The 23,046-nt window shown below is 39.1% G+C and overlaps 1 protein-coding gene across 1 annotated transcript; it reads right to left on the reverse strand.

The window, feature by feature from the left end:
- Window positions 1-445: 445 nt before the first annotated feature.
- Window positions 446-22,640, reverse strand: LOC122070074. Its single transcript, XM_042634168.1, has 4 exons — window positions 22,581-22,640; window positions 4,287-4,442; window positions 1,275-1,379; window positions 446-731 (listed from the first exon to the last, which is right to left on the reverse strand). The coding sequence occupies exons 1-4, from the start codon at window positions 22,638-22,640 to the stop codon at window positions 696-698; spliced, it is 357 nt and encodes a 118-aa protein (XP_042490102.1). The 3' UTR covers window positions 446-695.
- Window positions 22,641-23,046: the final 406 nt, after the last annotated feature.

The raw sequence follows: 23,046 nt of genomic DNA on the forward strand, positions 1-23,046 counted from the left end.
TGTTTCCAGAAACAGCAAAAACGGAGTAAAAAACGTTTGATAAAACTGTTTCGTTTCACCTATTTTCAGAAATAGAAATAGAAATTTTTACTTATTTATTGTTCAAGAAACGACCTAGGCGAAACAAGTTGAACTTGTTTCGCCGTTTCTGGAAACGACTTGTGACCATTCTTTCATTGGTTACTATCGACTTCTAAAAACATGACTTATCAAACACCTTCAATTTCGTTTCTGTTTCTAGAAACGAAAATTTATGTTTCTGCCGTTTCTTGAAACAGAAACGGCAGAAACGCTATCAAACGGGCCCTTATTTTCTCATTTCCTGGAGTACTATGGGAGGGGTGAAGGAGAAAAGTAAATCATATTTTTTTTTTCTATTTCATATCATAATGAGAAATAGGCATACCAAACCTATTTTTCATTATATAATATATATGGATTAACAGTAACCAAACAATTATTATTTATGGCTAATAATTTTTTTTCTTATAAATGATTTCACATAACTAGACTATAAATACAAATAAAAATTATACCTAAGAGAACCAACATATCATTTTGGGAAGAGGAAAGCTTGAAATGCAGTAAGCCAGTACAATGGTGTCCTTTCAGGGAAAAGTAATAATAGACAACGGTACAATCAAGAGATAAAACTTTTGCAAAAAGCAAGTTTCGCACCAGGACTTCTTATTTTATCAAAATAACCACCACCGGCGCTGCCGCCTCCTTTTCTGCAATGTACCAAAAGAGAACACATTGAAAGTCACAAAACAAGCTTCACGGTATAATGCATCTCATATATTTATGCATGTATAAACATTCTTCCCAACTTTTTGGCAGACCTGCTCCACATCAAACCTCAAATTTAGGAAATTATTGTCAGGCAAGAGAAATCCAGGAGCTCTGTTCTGACATCTTTCAGTTCAATTTTTCAAACAAGCTAAATAACAATTTCAAGTAAAATGAGTCACAAGTAAATTTAAATGAAAATTTTAAGCCCAAAGTAATCATTTTCCACGTAAAGTGATGGGGAAAACACTACCGGCCCCTTTTGTTTTCTCAAAAGAATCAGAATCATGTGGCTGTCAACAAGTCAAAAGCTTAGCCAATGACAGGCACCCCTTACAATTTCTAATGATCAGCAGCCTTTGAGAAACAAGTTTTACACCATCGACTCCATCTTGTATTCTTTACAAATTTAACGTAAACATAATCATTAACTAAAAAAAGAAAATACCAAGTGAGGAATGCCAAACGGGGAGTGAGAAAGAAACCTTCTGTTCTTGATTTGGGGATTTTATGACAATCGGTTGTCGAAGAACACTAGTGTCAATGCTCTGGATGTATTGCTGCACCTTCTCTTCCAATAGCTCATTCAACTGAAATTCAGAATGGAGCACCAAATTTTAGAGAAAATGTTGAAGCAAGAAAACCCTATCAAAATATTTTGTTTCAACAAATGTAATCGTCTACAGAGGTGAGACGAGGAAGTGATACAAAGACATGATATCTGGATGCATCATTTATTTGCACATTCTACCCCAACGAGCAAATATCATTATGTTTAATACCATGATTATGAGAATAGGTTACAAAGTAGAGTCATACTTTTCTTTATGATAAGTTCCATGAACCACTGAATCTCAAGTAGTTTTACATTTTACGGTTACACAACAGTTCCATCCGTAGAGCATTAAAAAAAAAAAACAAGGGAAATTTACAGTGTGACCCCCTAGAGAATGCCACTATTATAAGAACACCACCTTGTAATACCAAATTAGACTCAGACCCTCTGCCTCAGTCACTTAATAGTGAGGAGTTAAAATGACTTATATACACCCTATTCACTAAAAGTCATGTTCTTACCCAAGTCCTCCTCACCCCTACCTCACCTTCATCGTGCACTTGAGGAAGCCATCGAGCGCAGAGAGACGGGAAAAGAGAGGGAGAGAGATGTACTTTGCCGAACAACGCCACCGTCGGCGGTGTTCTTCATCACTGCACAGAGGCTAATATGCTGCTGGACTATTTCATTACCAAATAAAATGCAAAACCACTACCAGTTCACCGCTATTTAATTGGACTCCCACAATCCAAACTGGGCTTGATCACTAAGAGAGAAACCAACGCTAAGGAAACTATTTCCTTCCGGTCACCATTTTCACAGCCATTAACAAATCAATAAACAACAGTGAGTAAACATGATATTTAACATGCAAAATTGAACATGAATCTGAACTCAACCACTGTGCACTGTATCTGCTCTAATCGATTGCGTGATTACCTCTTTCGCTATCTCCAGTTCCTTAAAAAAAGAAAAAAAGAAAAAATATATATATATATTCCAACACGATCGCCGTGAGTCCCTCCACGTCACCGCTGCCGCCGTGATCTCTGGTGCTCCGATCATGAAGGTATCGATTTGGGAGAAAGGTATATTAGGTCTCGATTTGGGTTCAAGGTATAGTAGCTATCGATTAGGGGATGGGGACTTTTTAGATAGGTAGTTTAGGTACTTCACATTTAGTAAGGGCATTTTGGTATTTAAAAAAAAAATATAGTAGCTGACATCAGCATATAAGGTATATTCCGTAACAGTGACTAACAACAGGGGGTCTGAGTCTAATTTGATATTATAGAGGGGGTGTTCTTATAATAGTGGCATTCTCTAGGGGGGCAGCGCTGTAAATTTAACAACAGGCAAAAGTTTCCTTCATGGTCACGGTAACCTGTTTTGCCATGTGTGGCATTGTTAGATTGAGCTCAAATTTTGTAGACATGCAGACCACTAGGTCCCCTTCCCGTATGTCAAGTTCCACAACAAAGTTTACCAAGTGGAAGAATTGGGCTTCAAAAAATCCTGGAAATGGGAAAGTTCACTTACTGTGGTTGGAGTACGGTACACATGCATAGACAAATATGAGGATGCATTGCAATATGGCTGTCAATGGCTGAATCAATTTGACATGTAACCTATCCAGACTGTCCACTGTCTATGCAACGGTTTGAAATTGCAACATGATCCTGCCATGTGCCAGAATTAGGGGTCTAGTGGAGAGATACCTCTCTACACAGGACCGTGTAAATGAAAAATTTCCTAATAATAAATCTCATGGTTCAGAAAATGAGTGACACCTCACTCCAAAAGATTATGCCTCCAAATCCATTTTTTTATTAGTTGTGAATTCAGCCTAGCATCTCTAGAGAAAACTACCATGGGTTAGGGCACACGGGAAACTATAATGGGTTTGGGAGTGGGTATAGGCCAAAGAGTCACATATGTCTGATTAAATCTTTCAGGATATCGTACCTGAGCTAATATGGTTCAGCAAACTAGGTAAGAGCGTATGGATAATCTTGTATAACAACTAAAGTTAAAACTCATATACAATTGCATGCAAGCAAGATAATCTAGATGCAGTCAGTATTTATATCCCAAAAAATGAAAACATTAAGCAACAAACTGTGCAATTATAAACTTGCAAGATGACATGAATAACTCCATACACAAAATTGCACTAAAATATATGTGAAGTTAAGGCCATGGACTTAAAAAAGGAAGTTCCATTGTTTATTGCATAAACAAGCAAGTAATAGAGCAAGTAATAGGTAAGATGATGCATAAACCATGCCACCCCAACACCACCCCCCCCCGCCGGTGCCCCAAAAATATGAAAAAAAAAATATCCTGCACACATACCCATGTGTGTGTTGATCTAAAGATGTGCTTGGATAAAATGAAGGGTATAAGTATCAACTCAGCTCCTGATACATACTAGAGGGAAACTGGATTTCACAGGCCAGTTTGACTACTATTCCAATTCCTAATTCTCCAGCTCGATTCGCACAACTAATGAAAAAAACATCAGCTAAACCTATAAAAGAGACAGGAGACCCCTTTCTGGGTCAGTTTAGAAAACCCTGATTGAAGCTCAGTCTGGCAGAGAAACACTGCAAGTATTCCACATTTTCACATTAACAAATCAACCAAATTCATTGGCATAAGAAAAGAACAATTAAATGTTATGGCACACAAACTAGAGCCAGCAAGTCTTTTTACTTTTGATAAGAACATTTGATCGACTATATAAAATAAAATTTGCATTTCTATTATTCATAATATACAGCTCAACTAAAACCTTATCATAACTAAATGGGGTCATTTACAGATCCCTGTTTCACTAGTCAACTGTCATAAAAGTAACAAAATTCCATGAACTCGAGGGGGGAAAAATTTCTTCATTAATAATATGGTCTGACCATAGGGAACTGCAAATGTCACCTACCTTATCTTGACGCCATTTTGTTTCCCATTGTGCATCCAAAAATTTTTCCGCCATTTCTCTCTGGGCATTGAGAAGGACTGTCATCTCATACAATTTCTTCGGATCTTTGAGCTCCTCTTCACTCCAAGAAGACGCATTTAATGGAAGATTAAGCTCCTGCAAAAGTCCTATAATAAGTCAGATAATTAAGAGTAAAAATAATAAAACCTTTCAGTTTTGCACATGTTCATCTGTAAGACAAACAAAGATATTTTCGAGCACTGTTTTCTCCTTAATCAGCCAAATTAGTCAATACTCGTCTAAATAGATAATTTCGATCAACTTAAGCATCCAGTTTTTGGGATCTAACACAGTAGTCTGGGTGGATCTTCAGCCATGTGTTGCCCCTTGTTTTGGAATTTTCTTATTTGAGAAATTGGATGAAAAATGTGGAGACTTTCACTCTGTAGCTTCACATGAGAGAAGTTCAGATGAGGGGTGAATACTCACCAATGTGAATAAGCCTTGTCCACAAGGGTCAGAGAAGAATTGTTGGTAGCAGTGATACAATCAGTATACAAAGATGGTTGGTGGACATTGGAGCAGAGTTAATGCTGTCTCAAACACCAATGAGAAGAAAGTGGGAGCCAATTTTCCGCAACAAGAGGAATGAAGGAGTTCGTAGACAACACTAAAAGATTGACACATGACAGTGCAATTGATGGATGTATTTTTTGCACTTTTCTGGATCAGGGCCCGAGTTCTAAAAACTGCAATCTACGCCATCTCCCAAAGCCACTGCTTTCACCCTACTTTAATAATTTGAGATATGGTTCACTTCCATGTGCTGACTGATGCATCACAGGAAAATTTCCTGGCCACATTGCGAAAGGAAATAACAAAAAGAAAATGCCTTGCCACTGCTTTCACCCTACTTTAATAATTTGAGATATGGATGGTTCACTTCCATGTGCTGACTGATGCATCTCAGGAAAATTTCCTGGCCACATTGAGAAAGGAAATAACAAAAAGAAAACCCCTTGGAGACAGTCACTTTAGAAGCAAGGATCCCAGATTCTACAGAGCTTTCTACTGCAGATAGAGGAATCGATGGAAAAATTCACAGGTTTCAATATTTAATAGGTTTTGTATATAAAAAAGTAAGAGGAAAAGAAACTAAACTAAAAAAAGGAAACACACAAGTTTCAAAGTCTGCGAGGTATAACATCTAAAACAGAGGAGAAGAATACAAACATAATATACAATGGAAAAACACTTTTATAGTACTTGTGAAAGAGTAACTCGGGAGAATCATGAGACCCTTGAATGGCGAAAAGATATGCATGGAATAGGGTTGAAAACATGGATTTCAATAGAGTTTAATGGCGAAACAAGATCATCATAGCCAACCCCATTTAATTGGGATAAGGATTAGTCGTGTCTAAGTTTAATTTGAGAGGCGCAAGAGGAGTTCCGCTCCCAGATTGAACCCTGTTGGTTTTTGGGGTTCACATCTCCAGTTCTCATACATGCAAAGTTAAAATTCTGGAATAGAAACTGCAAAACAAAGCTTTGAAAACCAGCCCAGCCCTCAATCAGTTTTAGTTGCCAAGTCACTGATTCACCACCGGTCTGCAAACTAACCAAAACCATCCTGATGCAGATAAGTCACTTAATGGGCTTATTTTATTACAAATAAGCCTTGTGTTGGGTTATGTATGTGTTGGGCCTTTGATCTCATGGGTTTTCTTTGTAATGAGCCACTTTAATGGGCCTAAAATATGGTTAAAAGTAGGAAAACGGGATTTAATTCATTAGTTTAGTTAAAGTCCTATTTTGAGTCTATTTCCTTTGTTATTTCAGTTTCCTAGTCAATTTAGATTTCTCAATTAGTTAAGGATTGGGTTAGGCCTTTCCTTTTTAGTGTTTGAGATAGTTTTGAGTCTTCTATATAAGTTTGTAAGGGGCTATAACATTGAAAACGAATTTGATTGAATGATAAAAAAAGAAAGCTTTGTGTAGGAGAACTGTGAGATGCAATGCTGTGAGAGACAGCTTGGGTGAGATGCCTAGGGGAGAGTGAGATGCTCGACCCAACCTATTTCCCTACCCTCATTCTTCCCTTCACTCTCTATTTTCTGTTTTATTCATTCTATCGGCTCCTGAATTTGATTTTTATTGAATTTACTAAAGATTCTTCCTGGGATTGGATCACTTGTGACCCAATTTTACATTATTTGGTATCAGAGCCAAATTAACCGATGGAGCCACGTGATTTTCAGAGAAAAATTAATTTAAGGGGGTCCCTTTATTGGGTAAAGGAATTGAACGTCTACTTTGATTCCTACAACCTGACAGAGACACAACGACTTCGATATGTTTGCTCCCAAATGAGTGACTATGCTCAAATCAAACGGAGAATCCGTGAAAGGAAACTTCAAACTCAAGGACGAAAGCCTAGAACTTAGGAGGAGATGAAGTATGAGTTCGTAGGTATGTACCTATCTAAGCATGAACGAAGAATGTATTTCCCTCCACCAAATTTCCAAAAGCCACCCACAATTTACAAAAGCATGAAGGAATCATCAAATAAGCCTACCATGGCTAGCATAGACGATCTCTACAAGGAAGTTATAAGATTATCAGACCGTATGACTGCTCTTGAGAAAAAGTTTGACGCCAAGTTTGGTCTCTTCCACCTTCCACCTCGAAAGGATGCTACCAAGACCAAAGAAATTTTGAAGAAGGTACAACAAGAAATAAATAATCCTCCCAAAGAGGTCTATGTTGAGGGATTCAAAGCAGAGACAATCGAGTTGACTGTAAACGACCACCAAGAATTACCCGACGAGATCAACGGTGCACCAAAGTTTGAAGAGGTTGAAGGTACATATGTAGATGACCCTGTGGATACATCATACATCCGACGATGTTGAGGTTGAGCATGTGAAGTTCGTCATCCCATTAAAATATCTTGCAAAGCGAGCTCCTCACGTTCTAGACTACATCCTTATTATCAAAGGGCTACCTGAATTTTTCTACAGCTTGAAGAGGGATGTGCACCATGTTATAATCACCCTCACACTCTATAAAATTCAAGGACAATTTTTTTAAGAGAGGGCGAGTTGATGCAGATAAGTAACTTAATGGGCTTATTTTATTGCAAAATAAGCCTTAGTTTAGGTTGTGAATGTGTTGGGCCTTTGATCCCATGGACTTTCTTTGTAATGGGCCTAAAATATGGGAAGAAAATAGGAAAACGGGATTTAATTCATTAGTTTAGTTAGAGTTCTGTTTTGAGTCTATTTCCATTATTATTTCAATTTCCTAGTCAATTTAGGTTTCCCAATTAGTTAAGAATTGGGTTAGGCCTTTCATTTTTAATGTTTGAGTCAGTTTTGAGTCTTCTATATAAGTTTGTAAGGGGCTACAACAATGAAAACGAATTTCATTGAATGAAAAAAAAGAAAGCTGTGCTGGAGAACTATGAGATGCAGTGCTGTGAGAGACAGCTTGGGTGAGATGCTCGATCCAACCTATTCCCTTCTCCCATTCTTCCCCTTGCTCACTATTTTCTGTTTTATTCATTCTATTGGTCCTTGAGTTTGATTTTTATTGAATTTACTAAAGATTCAGTTTGTAGACCTCAAGATACCCTCACTAAGATTCTTGTCATTATGCAAAGGTTTGACACGCAAATCGATAAAAGACCATCTACACCACCTCTTTAGTTTAATACCCTACGGATTGAAGATACACCTCACAGAGTGCAACGTGATCCTGTTATACCCCAGGATGTTACCCGAAAATTTTTTGACAGAGATTATGGCATCAAAATTGAGGTTCTAGAGTTCAGTGGTGAAAAAGGGACCTGAGAAATTTCTTGACTAGCTTACCAAAGTTGAGAGGATTTTTACATATAAGTCTCTTCCAGAAGAGAAAAAGTGTGAAGTCATCCTCACCAAGTTTATTGGGTATGTATGTTCACGGTGGGATGATGTACTGCATGCAAGGTTTGTCAGAAGACTTGGACTAGTTACCAATTGGGAGGTCATGAAGTAGATCCTGCCTGAAAAATTTATTCCTCTTAATTATGAAAAGGTAATGTTCCATAAATTACTTAACTTACAACAAGGGAACAAAGATGTGGATTCCTACACCCTCGACTTCCACAAACTTTCTTCAAGGTGTCGACTTTAGAAAACAGACCACCAACAGGTGATGCGATATATCAATGGGCTAAGTACTGAGATCCGACTTGAGTTGGCTAACACTGATTTCAGGTCTGTTGATGTGGCAGTGGCTCATGCCAAAACAGCTGAAGCGAAGTCCATTTATTGGAAGAGTATGCTCAAGACCTCTTCAGTTTATAGACCTCCACCACGTATGGAGGAAAAGAAGCCTAAATCTTGCAAAGTTGAAAAAAGGTCAAAGATCAACAAGAACAGTGATGGCTTGAAGAACATCAGATGCCATAGTTATGGTGAAAAGGGTCACTACTCCAACAAGTGTCCTAACAGGACTCATTCTGTGAATGTAGTAGAGAAGCAATCGACAGAGAAGATTGAAGATGAGTCTGCTTTATATCCTTATCCCCTTGATGAAGATGATATTGATGATGATGAGGAGGAGGATGTAGAAGCTCAATCTGCTAGTCTTTCATCATTTTCAGACAGACTAGTTGACAAAGCTCCTCTCTTCAGACAGAAGGGTATTATCCTGCAAGACTCCGACCCTACAGATGTTCATGCAGTTGTTGATACTGGGGCAGAAGCAAATTCTATATTTTCTGAATTTGTTCGAGCACACAACTTTCCACAAAAGCAGTTTTTCAAGAAGATTCACGTGCAAGGTTTTGGATCCACAGCTCGAGAAGAGGCCACTACAATTATTCGAGTACATCTACAGTTTGGGTCACTACAGTACCATGTGACTTGCTTGGTCACCCTATTGGCGCACTACGACATTCTTCTAGAATGACCTTAGCAGCGACACGCAGGCATTCTCTATGATGGTGCATGGAACACCATCAAGGTGAAGCAAGGTGGTCGTACTTATATGATTAGGCCACACACATTATCAGACATGCCACGTCATCGAATAACTCCTGCTGCACTGACACATCAGCCTACTCTCTCTCCTCTTGGAGTTATGCTTCCGTCATCTGCTTCAAGATATGTGCCACCTCAGCGACGAGCAACTTACAAGGGTATCTTGGGAGCACAACCTAACTTGACAGAGTCGAGTTCTTTGAAGACCGGGAGAGCTGATGCAGTTGGGCGTTGGGCTTGAGATAACATTTGATTTGATTCCTTATTCTATCCTTTTAGAGCTAGAATTAGTTGGTAGTATTTTTATTTAGATTGAATTTTTATTTTCAGTGGTCAATTAACATAGTGTCCATTTTTTAAAACTACCAATTTATGTTTTAATTCTCTTTAAATAGCCATGTAATGGAAGAAAACTGATATTGAGATTTGAAGATTTGAAATTTTGACATTGAATGTTTGCTTGGCTGCACTATGGCTGCCGATTTCCCATTATTCTCCCTTTGAATTTTTTTATCTATTTTTCCCTCTGAAATCTCTTATATTCCCTTCCCCTTCCATATCATATACTCTATTTTCCTTCTTCCTACTGCTATTACGTCACTGGGCTGCAAAAGATCTGATCGATCTCTCTCATAAGCATTCCTTTGGGCTTAAGATCTAGAGTGAAGGAAGCCCTTCCATAGGCGACTCAAGCCCTTGAGTTTCTCCACCAAACTCCTTCCCTGCAGTGAGCTTCTACTCTACAAATCATCCTGGTTGCTACAGTACCGCCCAGAACAGGTTCAGGGTCTTATTCTCAAGTTCTGGAATGCACAATCGACTGCTTATTGGCTGGAATCAGTAGAACCTGGAGTTGTGATCACACGCTTGAAGTTTCAGGCCCATCCGATACCTATTGAAGGACTTCCTCCTCCAACCGAAACCAGTCTTGGTCTCTGTTGGCTATTGTGTTCTATCATGACCTAAGGTTGAAGATGAAATATTTTCTTATTTGCAAACAAACCTCTTGCTGTTAATACAAGTAAGCCCTTGCTTCATAAAGTTATATTCTATTACTCCCCCTTCTCTTCGGTAATTCTTAAACACCCCCTCCTTCCAATTTCTATTTCAGTTTAACCCTATCATTTATTTTTCTCTCTTTTAAGTGCTCGAGTGTTTCTGAAATTACAAGATTGCAACTCATCCTTTAAATTGAGATATTTGTCATACTTGTGGGCACTAAGCGATTCGATTTCAGTCCTAGGAATCTGGATCCGGATCCCCCCCAGCTCAATTTACATCTCTATTCCCAGAATACCGGTTAAAATTCTGACATTTGAGAAACTCACAAGTTGTGGGGTAGTGACATCAGCAATTCATGTTTTACAAAGTGGAAAAAACCAAGAAATGTCTCTCTCTTTTTTTTCCCCCCCTTTTTCTTATAGTATCTGTGGTAAGGGCCATTGCTTAAAACAATGGTAAAAGGCTTAGGCTGCCAGGGCAATCCGGGTTATGGAGAGATATCTCTTTTTAGTGAATAGTGGTTGGAGTCTGGCTGACCAGATATTATTGGGTCTCTGCTTCTTGAATGTCCGAAGTAGGGTGGTTGGTTGGGGGTTGAGGTGGTCGATTGGTTATGGACTAAAATTTTTATTTTGTGGTTTTAAGAATTATGATGTATGGATTTTGATATTTCAGGATGTGCTCAAGAAACGGAAATCAAAGGATTGCAACAAGGAATACAAAATGTATATAGTAGAGTTTGTATAGGAAGATATAGTGGCTTGGATTGATTGAAAAAGGATCCATCCATGGACCCAAAGAAATAGGTTCCCTGAGCTTGAAGTGCTCTATCTCTATCTCTATCTTACAAGGTTACAAGAACAAACCTGTTTCATTTTGGTTGGCATAATTTATGAACTTTCAGGGTTGTCACAGGTAGTGGATCCAATTAATCCTAATAGTTTCTTGAGGCTTTGTTTGGTTGCAAGGGGAATGCAAATTTTTTATGTAAATTAAAATTTTTTCTTAGGAAAAATAAATTTAGATGTTTGATTGCAAAGGAAATATATTTTACATGTAAAAATATTTTCACTTATACACTAAAACTTCCCTTTTTATTTCCCCACTAAAATAGGAAGAAAAAAGAAAACCCTACTCTCACGATCTCTCTCTCACTCTCGCGACTCTCACCCCACTCATGACTCTCACCATGCAAGTAGGGTGAGGCGATCTCTCTCTCACGCAACACTCATCCTGCTCGAGTAGGGTGAGACGATCTCTCTCTCACGCAACTCTCATTCTGCTCGTGGCTTTCCTTCTCAACAAGATGCTGCGTTTGGTTTGGTTTGCTTGTAACTAAGTTGTTGGTTCTCTTCCTCAGGAGAAGAATTTGGGATCTCTAATCCTCAAGTTTGATTTCTTCTTCACTTATGTTCGTTCTCTTCTTCATTTTGTAACTAAGCTGTGTATTTTTGCAACACATTGGTACGTGAGTATTGGTTCTGCTAGTCAAGTGTTTGATGAAATGTTTCATAGAGATTTGATTTCTGTTAGTTTAAACATCAAACCCACCTTCACTGCTCTGTGATCCAAACCTTGTTCCATACCCATGCTCCATTGTTGGATTTCCTACAAATTTTTTTGCTATACAAATACAAGAAATAGGTTTTTATTTGGAAATGTCGCATACACCAACTCTCCTTGGAACGAGTGAGGGCCCTTTGAATCAGCAATGACATGCCTGCTGTGTAACAGCCTAGGAATTTAAAGCATGTAATTACAGGTCAAATGTCACCAACAATGGTGACAACTGAGAGCCGTAAATCTACAAATTAAACCAAGACCAGCCTTCTACAGGAGCCAAAACTTTGAGTCATTTTGTAACAGCTGGGCTCTATATTGGGCCACCCATTGCCACCATTGATCTATTGCAGATGGTTATAATCCCTGTTTACAATAGAGTTGCAACTTGGGCTGGGATGGGCTGGGTTGGGAACAGATGAACTACCAAACATATTATGTTTCCTCCAACTACCTCTATCAAAGAATGTTTATAAGATGGTTGGTGAACAGAGATGTCTGGCTTTCATTTTCTTTTTTAACTCACTAAAGCAGTTGAATTGAACCCAAAAGCAGGTTCAGCATTGAACCCAAAAGCCTCTCATTTCTCTCATGTCAAGTGCTCCATTGAAGCAGCATGCAGGATGAGAAAATCCTTTTGCCTCTTCTCGTAAATATATATAGCATCTTCAATTTTTTAAAATTTTACATCTATTTTACATCCAAGCAAACAACTATGGGAAATGAATTTCACTTTACTTCTATTGCAACCAAACGACTCAAAAGGGAAAAAAAATTCCTTCACTTCACTTCCCTTCGCTTTCCCATTTCCCTTGCAACCAAATGCAATCTGAGTGAATCTTGGTCAAATGTATAATATGAGAGCCTAGATTGATTACTCATTCATAAGACTCTTTAGACCAAGGATTTAAGGGGCGATATCGGTATCGGTATAGATATCAGTCTCTATCGATACCGATCCAATAATGATCTAAACCATATCGGATCAGATCGGTGAGTATCAGTCGATTTTGCCCCTGCTTTTCATAAAAAGTAATAATTTTTTACTATTTTACTCCTGAGCCGATCCTGATAATCGATCCAAATCAGTCAGGGGATAGGAATTGATCTCAACTGATACCAATCCGATATGGCTGATACCAGACCGATACTTGAAGCCATGCTTTAGACTCTTAGAGCAGTCTAGCTTTCTAGTTTCTAGAAGTTGAAGACTGACGGTCCAGGGATTGACTTCGAAAAATCAACTGGACATTTTCAAATTGCAAAACATGATAATTTCATGGAAAATTGATGCCATAATGTCTGCTAATCAATTGTTAGAATATATATATATATATGATTTTATTGGACTTAAAATTCATATTTTAATCATGTTTTCTTGGGGACGAAAGTGAATCGAACTCTATGGGGCCATAGAACACCAGAAGAGAAATGATCCTGTCCTGCACGAATTTGTTCCAGCAAGAAAGTCAAAGAAAAGAGCTCAAGTGTAGGGCGGTAAACAATGACTTGTGTTTAGCAAATCGCCGAACCACATTTAGAACCCCCTTCTCCTCAAAACCATCCAACAACCTGAGCTCATAAGCCCATTTTGGTTTAAGATATAATGAACCTAAAGGGTCTTGAGCTTTGAGGATGTCATTAAAGGTTTATTAGGGATTCTACTCCATAGAATCATATAAACAATCCTATAGTGTTTTGAATACAAGTATAATCATAAAAGAGATTAACCATATACTCATTGAGCGTGAATGGAGTCCCAAAACCAAAATCAATGATAACCTCACAAATAGTGATGAAGAACTACGCAATAGGAGTCCCTCTACTGAGATATTCTGCAACCTCTTACTCTGGGGTTTTCTCTCTCTCTATTCACGTGCTCTTGTGAGAAAGCAATGCTCCAAAATATTAAGTTGTGAAAAGTAATAGTTGCAGGGGCCATCAATTTTCTATTTATAATAGAATCCCTAAAATCTTGTTCTACTCCATAATGAAAAGGGCTAGGAGTTTCCTAATTAGAGTGGTTTTACAACTGCTTGGGCCCAATGAGTTGGTATGAATTAAGCCTAATAAAAGTCTTAACAAGCTTCCACTTGGGCTACACTGATACTGATGTCTTTCCATTGACACCAAATAATCCCAAGACTAAACACCACTCAGACAAACTTTGATTCAATCAATAATCTCTATTGTTGAATAATAGTAGGAAAAAAAAAAAAACAACAGTAGAAAATACACCTCATCATATAGCATATAACTATCTAATGTTATAAACAATAGAAAATCATTAATTTAAAATCGATCGAAAACAATATATATATATATATATATATTAGGAATTAATATCATGATTGTAATCACATGAAATATCTCATTCTTTATAGTTCCTTGCTTGATCTAAAGATCAACGTACCTTAAAAACCTCACAGGTAGTGAACTTTGATATTAATCGATTCTTAGGTAAACAATCATTTTCTTGAATTAATATCTTACTTTAGCATAAAATTGGGTGTCTACAGAATGCCCCTCTTTGGTCGAGGCCTATGCCAACAGCCGTGGGCCAAAGAAAAGAATGACCACATTTTGTCACCCAGAGCATGTATTGCCGTCATTTTACTCATTAATGACGGAGTTAAAAAATGCAACAGATAATGTCTCTAAAGTTTTAGGGTGTTAGGACTTACCTGAGTTGCCAATTGTGAAAAGGAATTTGTTGCTCTTCCCATCTTGCAAGAAAAAAGGTTAGTACTTTGATCTTTGATTTTCCTTCACATGTGCCAGTTTAAGGAATATGGTCTCCATACTGGGTCTTTCGACCCAATCTCGACTATTTGGGACCGATTGTTACAAGAGAGGAATTCACTGCTCTTATAATCTTGTAACAAGTAATAGCATTTGATTTTTTTATTCTCCTTAGCTGGGCTTCACATGTGCCAGTTCAGGGAATTTTGGTCTCCGGGCTGGTTCTTTCAAACCAATCTGGACCATATGGTCTTCTGGGTGGGTTTTTTCAAATTGGGCTGGGCCATCTGATTTTCTAGGCGGGTTCTTTTGAACTGGGCTAGGCTATCTAGTCTTGTCAATTACATGAAAGAAATTCGCTGCTCTTTCTACCCTATAAAAGACATTAACAATTGATTCTTGAATTTTGGCCTTTGATCTGGAATTTTGTTCATTGATTTGGATTTGAATTTTGATGCTTGATTTGGTGTCTTTTAATTCTAGCTTTTGATTTGAAATTTGATTTGAATTTTGATGCTTGATTTGGAATCTTTTGATTCTTCTTTGAATTTTGAGTCTTGATTTGGATTGAATTTGGACTTTTGAATCGGAATCTCAAAAAAAGTTTTTTTTTTCTTTTTTTATTTTTATTTTTATTATAAAATGGTCCCCCTCCCCTATTCATTCTTCGTTGTAACTTTTCTGGGTGAGTTTTGAGTTTCTGGAGCTCTCTGGTTTTTCTTGAAGTTTTCCTTCTTGTTCTTGGAGTTTTTCACCTTGCTCTTGAAGTTCTTGAAGATCTTCATCCTATTCTTGAGGGAGGAGTTTATTTATAGAATTTGATATTCTTATGGGCTTTTGTGTAATTTGGGAAACTTTTGGGGTTTTTTACAATTTTGGAAAGTTTTGGGGGCTTTTTACAATTTCTGAAAATACGGCTAAAAGGAAGAAGAGAAAGACTCTGGGAGAGGTCCAGCTCAAGAGTTGCAGCAGCCCTTCCCACAGGGATGAGGGCCTAACTAACTGGTATTCCGAGCAGACTCTTCACAACAGTCGGAATCACGTTTACAACTCCATATGGGGTTCATAGGTAAGTCTTTACATTGTGTTCGTTTTTTTTATTCTTTTGATTTTTTGTCTTGTTTTTCTTTTTTATTGCTTTTACTTTTTGTGGTTTTTTTTTTTTTTATGTATTCTTTATTTATTTTTTATGCATTCTTTATTTCCATTAGCATGAGGGGAAGGAACCACCTACCTTGACCTCATATGGCCACCCGAACATGGTTTAGTCATGGCATAGGTTGCTCCCTCGTAGAATGATGGAGATGATTGATGCATCCTACCTGTGTTGGCTAGCTACTATAGAGACCCGAAAGTTCAATCCAGCACTAGTGGGGCCCCTGATGGAGTAGTGGTGGCCGAGTACTCATTCTTTCCATCTTCCTATTGGCGAGATGACCATCACGACCATATGCTTTTATGCCTTGACAGGCCTTCCATTTGGGGGTAGATCCATGACCATACCTGCAGGATTTTCGACTGCCAGGGAGTTTGCAAATCTGACCGGTATCACCATTAAGGCTGGCCAGACATGCATCCACCTTGGGGAGATTAGTGCCCGATGGTGGAAAGTGGGCCTGGGGGATGTCTCAGATAGCAAGTTCCTTCTTACTGTGTTGCCGTGGGTCAGTACCTCTTCAATGACCTACGAGGGGGAGTAGATATCAACCTAGTGTACTTCTTCTGAGATCTTCGCACAGTAGATTCTTGGGATAGGGATTGGGGTGGGGCCACCTATACATATCTCCTGCGGTCCCTGAACCTGCTGTCCTATGGAGATAGGGGCCTCAAGGGGGCAGGCTACATTATCCAGGTACCTTTCCTTCTCATATCTATTTCCTTTCAATCATTTGGTCTGCACTTTCTTACTTTGATTTCTTGAAATAGCCCTAGTGTTTTGAGCACCTGGGGACCATAGCCCTTATACTGAGGGATCCTGAGACATTCTTCTTCCCCATGCCCACAAAGTGGGGAGATAACCAGGTGGTCAGGGCCTGATGCCATCCTCTGGGAACCACTACTCGTTCTCTTTTGAATGATCACTCCGAGGTATGCCATATCTGACACTGAAACACCTTTTTCCTTCTGCTTGTACTTTACTTTTCCTTGGTTTTGTAGGTTACTTGGAGCCCATTCCATGACATCATATTTTCAAACCCAGAAAGAGCCACCTTTGCTCAACAATTATCTGAGAACCGAGTCCTCTTCCAAGGTATGTGGGGCCATGCTTGGTACTTGGGAGAGAGAGTAGTACCTCAGAGGTCGGACATCGATCCATGCCCCTCTTCCGGTCTTCCTCTACCTACCATGCACTGTTCAGAAATCATCCAAATGGACAAGATGAGATGCTTGGCTAACAGAGTATGGGAGGAATCTTTTCTTGATCCGGATAGGAACTATAGAGCCTTCTTGGAGGAGGAGATAGTGTGTACCCCCCTCGGTCCTGATGGTCCAATGGTATGTTGCTCTTCCTTGAGTACTTCCTTCAAATTCTTTTCTGTTTTGGTTGTGATTGATGCTTTTTCAGGGGAGAGTATGACATGTCGACCCTTTTATTGTCTGGTCGCATGCCAGTGCTACTGATCCTTCACAAGCAAGACCCTCTATAAGCACAGGTGGGTCTCTCAGAGTTTCCAGCACCCCTTTCCGTGGCTTCCCTTCTTAGAATTATCCTAACGCGGCCAACCCCCAGTCTTCCTCATCTACTAGAGCAGAACACAGATGTCGACGCTTCCCTTGTGCTACCCATTCCTTATGATTATGTGAGTATCTGATCATCCCTTAATTAACTCTTGACTTCCTCGGGCTGATAAGCTCTTTCTCAGGTGTCTCCAGGGATGTATACTGAGATCAGGAGGATGTATTACAGCTTGTGCAAGGTGATAGAGGCTAAGGATCGGGAGATTGCATGGCAGGACGCACTGATTCAGAACCTGACCCAGAAGCTGGAGCAGGTTGGACTAGCACCTGCTAGTTCCCCGGTACTTCATGGGGATGATTCAGAGTACAGCTCAGATGATGACTATTGACCCATAGGGATTTGTTCTTGTATTTCCTGAAAACACAAACACATGTATATTTTCCTTTTTCTTTTTCCCTCCCCTTGTTTGTTTATTTTAGCATCTTATGAATGAAAACTTACTTTTGGTATAAAGAAAATCTTTTCTTCTTTTTTTTTTTTTTTGTTTGTTTGTTTGCAACGTTTAGGCATAATCAATTCCATAACTCAAGTTATAATTAGAATAATCAGGATAATGTGAGAATCCAATTACTTCCTTATTCTATTACTAAATGAATTACATGAAAAGGGGACAACTTCCATACCATAGATGGGATAGGTGAATAACAAGGTGGGGAGACAATTCTTGAGGTGGGTGAAAGCTTACTAACTCTTCTGGGTCCGTCTCCTTGAGCCTGTATTGTCGGCTGATGTACATAGGCAAATAAAAGGATGTGTGAGTCAATCCCATCAATCTGACATAGTTGTGGCTAGGGGTCTTCATCAGATTATCTTCTTGTGGCTTTCCTGGGCACCTCCATGTGATATCCTGCACAGTCCTTTCCTACAAGTATTTTTCCCAATCGGTGATAAGGTCAAATTCTAGAACTTCCCTCTTATCTCGGTAGTAAAAAATTCCGCGTGGGCCTCCTTTTAATGGCTTGGTTAACTTCAGTTTCTCGAGGTGCCAAATCTGAAAAATAGTAGGACTCCCCTGATAATGATCCAGTTTGAATTTGTGGCCATAGCTCATATCATCAAATCCCTTGAGCGTTTCTACAAGAACCGTGGGGACGATGTCACCTCCCTTCTTCAACTGTTTTACTACCTCAATCAGGACGAAAAGTACACCATGTCCAGGAGTGCGGAGAACATAATAAGCTATCATGCAAAGCAAATAAGCATTATGTGATCTTTGTTGATGAATTCCTCCCATTGGTAGGTATTAGATGAAGATCTGGGCCACCTTCAAAATGTCGATCTTCCTATACCTGATAAATTACTTCATTTCCTCTTCTTTCCATCCGAAGAAGTCCTGAGTTTCCTCTGAGCAATCTTTTTTCAAAGATGGTTGGAAAAAACTACCTTTGGGTGGGGATAGCATACAAACCCAGAATTCTTCGATAGTTGGGTAGATCTCCGCTAATCCAAACCAAAATACATGCGGATTGGCATCCAGTGTTGAGGCACCTGCCAGAGTAATTGATGATGCAGCTCCACACATCCAATCCAACCCAGAAATGACACATTCATGGATTCCAGCAATCCTTGTGCCCATATATTTATGTCTAAGGTCCATTTCCTCAAAGTCACATCCAACGAGCTCATGACTTTTCCTAAAATCGTCACAAATAAAGACATGATGACTTATCAAAGCATTACTCATTAGTTAATGACTTAAACAAGCCTTTACCACTGTTGCATCAAGCTCTTCTTTTTTTTTTTTTTTTTTTTACTAATCAAGGGTGGGGAATAAACTAGTGTCGGGTGGCCTTTTTTTTTAGGGGATAGAATTCTGGATAAGAGTTGATGGACCATAGGTGAATGACAGATACTTAACGGCCTTGCATGCCAAATGGTGATTCTTGGGGGATAAAATCCTGGAGAAGAAGTGATAGACCAATGGGTGGATGACAGATACCTAATGACCTTCATGCCAAATGGTGATTCTTGGGGGACACAAAATATGACGATCTTTTAAGATACTTTGATTATTAATCAAGGAACCGATTTATTACCTTTAGATGGTTGAGACCATACTTGCACATGTCAAGTTGCCTACGTATCCTTTGAAAGGAATCATGTTTGACATAGTTCAGGCTATTCACCTTTTAGACATAATATTTCTTGAGTTGAACCATGTTGACTAGTCTGGGTATTTCTTTACCGTTGTGGTCTATGAGTTTCATAGCTTTGCCTGGTAGAATTCCTTTGACAGTGAATGGGCCGCTCCAGTTGGGCCTGAACTTTCCCCTAGGATCATGAATTGGGGCTCTTTGTTCTCGAAGAACAAGTTCACCCACCTCTATGTGACGGGGCTTCACATTCTTGTTAAAGAAGGCCCTGGCCATTCTCAGTTGATATTTCTTCAGATTATCCATAGCTTTTATGTGCCTTTCATCAAGAAAATTAAGCTCATCATGTCTGGACTTCACCCATTCTCGTTCAGGTAGCTGACAATCAAGGAGTACCATTAAGGACGGTACCAGGATTTCCATGGGTAGAACCACCTCAACTCCATATACCAAAGAAAAATGTGTTGCCCCTGTCAAGGATCATACAGAAGTCCGGTATGCCCATAAGGTAAGGGGTAACTTATCAGCCCAATCCTTGTGTGTTTTTACCATTTTCTACAGAATGACTTTGATATTCTTAGTTAGTTGCTTCTACTACCCCACTGGTCTACGGCCTGTAAGTGGTAGAGCGATGCCTTCTAATACCGAACTTTGTACAGATTTTGTCGATATTGCCCCAGAAGTGGGATCCCTGATCTGATATCAATTCTTGAGGTACTTCATATCGCGCAATGATATTTTCTTGGATGAATTTGGTTACCTTAGCAAATGTGAGGACCGCATAAAACTAAGCTTCTACCCACTTGGTGAAATAATCAATGGCTACCAAGATGAACTTGTGGCCATTGGATGCTTTAGGGTTGACCTTTCCAATGATATCAATGCCCCAAGTGGAGAATGGCCAAGGTGAACTGAGCGAATGCAACTCTATTGGTGGTACATTTATGATGTTAGCAAATATCTGACACTTGTGGCATTTTCTGACAGAGTCCACGCAATCTACTTCCATTGTGTTTCAGTAATATCCTAGCCTAAGGATCTTCTTAGATAAAATCTTGGCATTCATGTGGGGTCCACAAAGACCTTAATGAATTTCTTCCATGATAGTTGTAGCTTGTTCCTCATCTACACACAACAATTGTATTCCGTCATAGGATCTCTTGTATAACAAATCCTCTTAGAGAATAAACTGGGTGGTATATCTTCTCATAAACATCTTCTCTCTGTTAGTTGCTTCAACTGAGTACTTCCTTTCTCTGATGAAATCCACTATGTGAGTGAACCAAGATTGAACATCCACAGTGAGAGAGTTCACAGAATTCTGATAAATGAGCCTGCTTCTTTGTTCTACTAAGAATGGTTGGACTCTAGCCATAGGGTTGCACTCTACCATAAAGCCAAGGTTGCAAGGGCATAAGCAAACCTATGTTGTCCCTCTGGAAGTATTCGAACGAAATATTTTCAAAGTGTACAATCACCTCTTTCAGATGTTCTTGATATGGCTTTAGCTTTTCATTTCTAGTTTTCCACTTTCCCTATGTTTGACAGATGACAATGGATGAATCACCATAAACCTTGATCCTTTTCACCCCAATGGTTAAAGTAGTTTCGAGCCCCAATGCATAAGCTTTATATTCGACAATATTATTAGTACAGGGGAAGTCAAGGTGAAATGATGAAGGCAAATAAAGGTCGTCAAGAGTGATAAGCAATATTCCTGCACCACATCTCTTCTGATTAACTGCTCCATCAAAGAATAACTGCCATTCAGTAACTGTATCTTCTTCCTCTACCATTACGATTCCTTCATCAAAAAAGGCATCATCCAAGGATCTTCCATCTTCTGTGGGGTGAGTAGTCAAATGATCAGCTATGGCCTGCCCCTTGATAGATTTCTGAGTAACATAGGTGATGCCAAACTCTGATCGCAAAAGTAACCAACGGGCCATCCTTCCTGTTAAGGCCGGTTTCTCGAAGAGATATTTGATGGGATCCATCCTTGAGATCAAGTGCACTAGATAGGAAACCATGTAGTGTCGCAACCTTTTAGTTGCCCAAATCAACGCAACACAAGTTCTTTCCAAAGATGTGTACTAGGTCTCATAATCTAGAAACTTCTTGTTAAGGTAATATATGGCATGCTCTGTGTCACGCCCCGGTCACACAGAGCCTAGCCAGTTACCGAGTTAACTCTGGTTAACTCACAAACCTATCAGGATCAACAATGCAGTAACTGCAATACAACATACATCTACTAAACTAAGATAAGACCTGTATTTTCAGTAGAAGATCTGTTCATAATAATACCAGTAATTGTTTCTCAAATACTTGATACACAAATTGACTTATAATAGTTATATACATTTGGACCCGAAGGAATTCATTTTAATCCGATTATCTGAACAATATTACTAGGTCATAGGCTATGTGCTACTCACAACCACATTATGCATATGCCCCAGGTACGAGCCACGAACCCCATCCCGCGATACACCCAAAGGGTTGTCGGAGAAGGCCCACCATTGGTACCAGAATTTAAAATGCAAGCTGACTCCTAGTAAAATTTAAATGACAAAAAGTAAATGGGTGACTCCACCCAAAATAAAAAATAGTATGATCGGCACTCTAAATATACCACTAGGGTTACCGACTTTCCTAGCGATCAGCCATGTGTACTTCTAACCACTGCAGGAGTTCGACAACTGCAAACCGATACTTCCCCCCAATAGTAACCCAACACGTAAACCCATATTGGGAAGGGTTATAGTACAAAGGGGTATATAAATCCTAGCTGCATGTTTCTACATGAGAATAGTACAATTACACAATGGCACCACATCCCATTCCACGAGCCACCATGCACTCGTTTTCAAGCCGACTACGGCAACTAAAATCTAGCATGCATATCATGTCCAAATGAGATTCCTCCATCACATACATCAAGACATAATGAATATTCAATCATAACACAAAGCATAGCATTTTATGTAAATGCGCATTCAAATGCGTGATATGGCATATGTAATGTCTAGTCTACACACAAGTGACATGATGACATGACTAAACTAACATATGTTAAATGATGCATAACATTCTAAAATTAAATCAGAGTCCACTCTCCACTTACTTGTATATGTACACGGTGCTTGTAGTTGGCACATAAGAGATCCGATGTGTGGGTATGCATGTAATGAGTGTAACCTATCATAAATATAATGGTTTATCATTTCATTATTTTGGGGTCAAAATCATCATGTTTGAATACTAAAATTGGGTTTCGAATCATAAATGGGGGTTGCCCATCCAATTTGGACTCATTTTGGGCATTCTGGAAAGACAGGTGGGCATGAGTCAAAGACAAGCTGGCTTCATAGCCCACTAGTTTCATGCCCGCCAGTTAAATTAGAGCTCGAAAATTGAGTTCTGGGAAATCAGGTGGGCCAAAGACCTAAAGACAGGTGGGCCTGGAACACACCCCAGTCTTGAAACGAAATTCTCCCATCTTCTACCCCATCTTCTCTTCGGTTTGGGAAACTTGTTTGGGGTCGATCCAGCGACTCAAATCACTTATCTAAGGTCCAATCATGTATCCC

This window comes from Macadamia integrifolia, unplaced genomic scaffold (genome assembly GCF_013358625.1).
Source record: "Macadamia integrifolia cultivar HAES 741 unplaced genomic scaffold, SCU_Mint_v3 scaffold816, whole genome shotgun sequence".
Lineage (NCBI taxonomy): Eukaryota > Viridiplantae > Streptophyta > Magnoliopsida > Proteales > Proteaceae > Macadamia > Macadamia integrifolia.

Excerpts from the sequence above, each read along its gene's own strand:
- LOC122070074 (XM_042634168.1), bottom strand. The coding sequence starts at position 22,640 with ATGCATACCCACACATCGGATCTCTTATGTGCCAACTACAAGCACCGT. Across the intron at positions 1,380-4,286 it reads CAAAATGGCGTCAAGATAAG|TTGAATGAGCTATTGGAAGA; the intron begins GTAGGTGACATT and ends TCTGAATTTCAG. Across the intron at positions 732-1,274 it reads CCCCAAATCAAGAACAGAAG|AAAAGGAGGCGGCAGCGCCG; the intron begins GTTTCTTTCTCA and ends GGTACATTGCAG.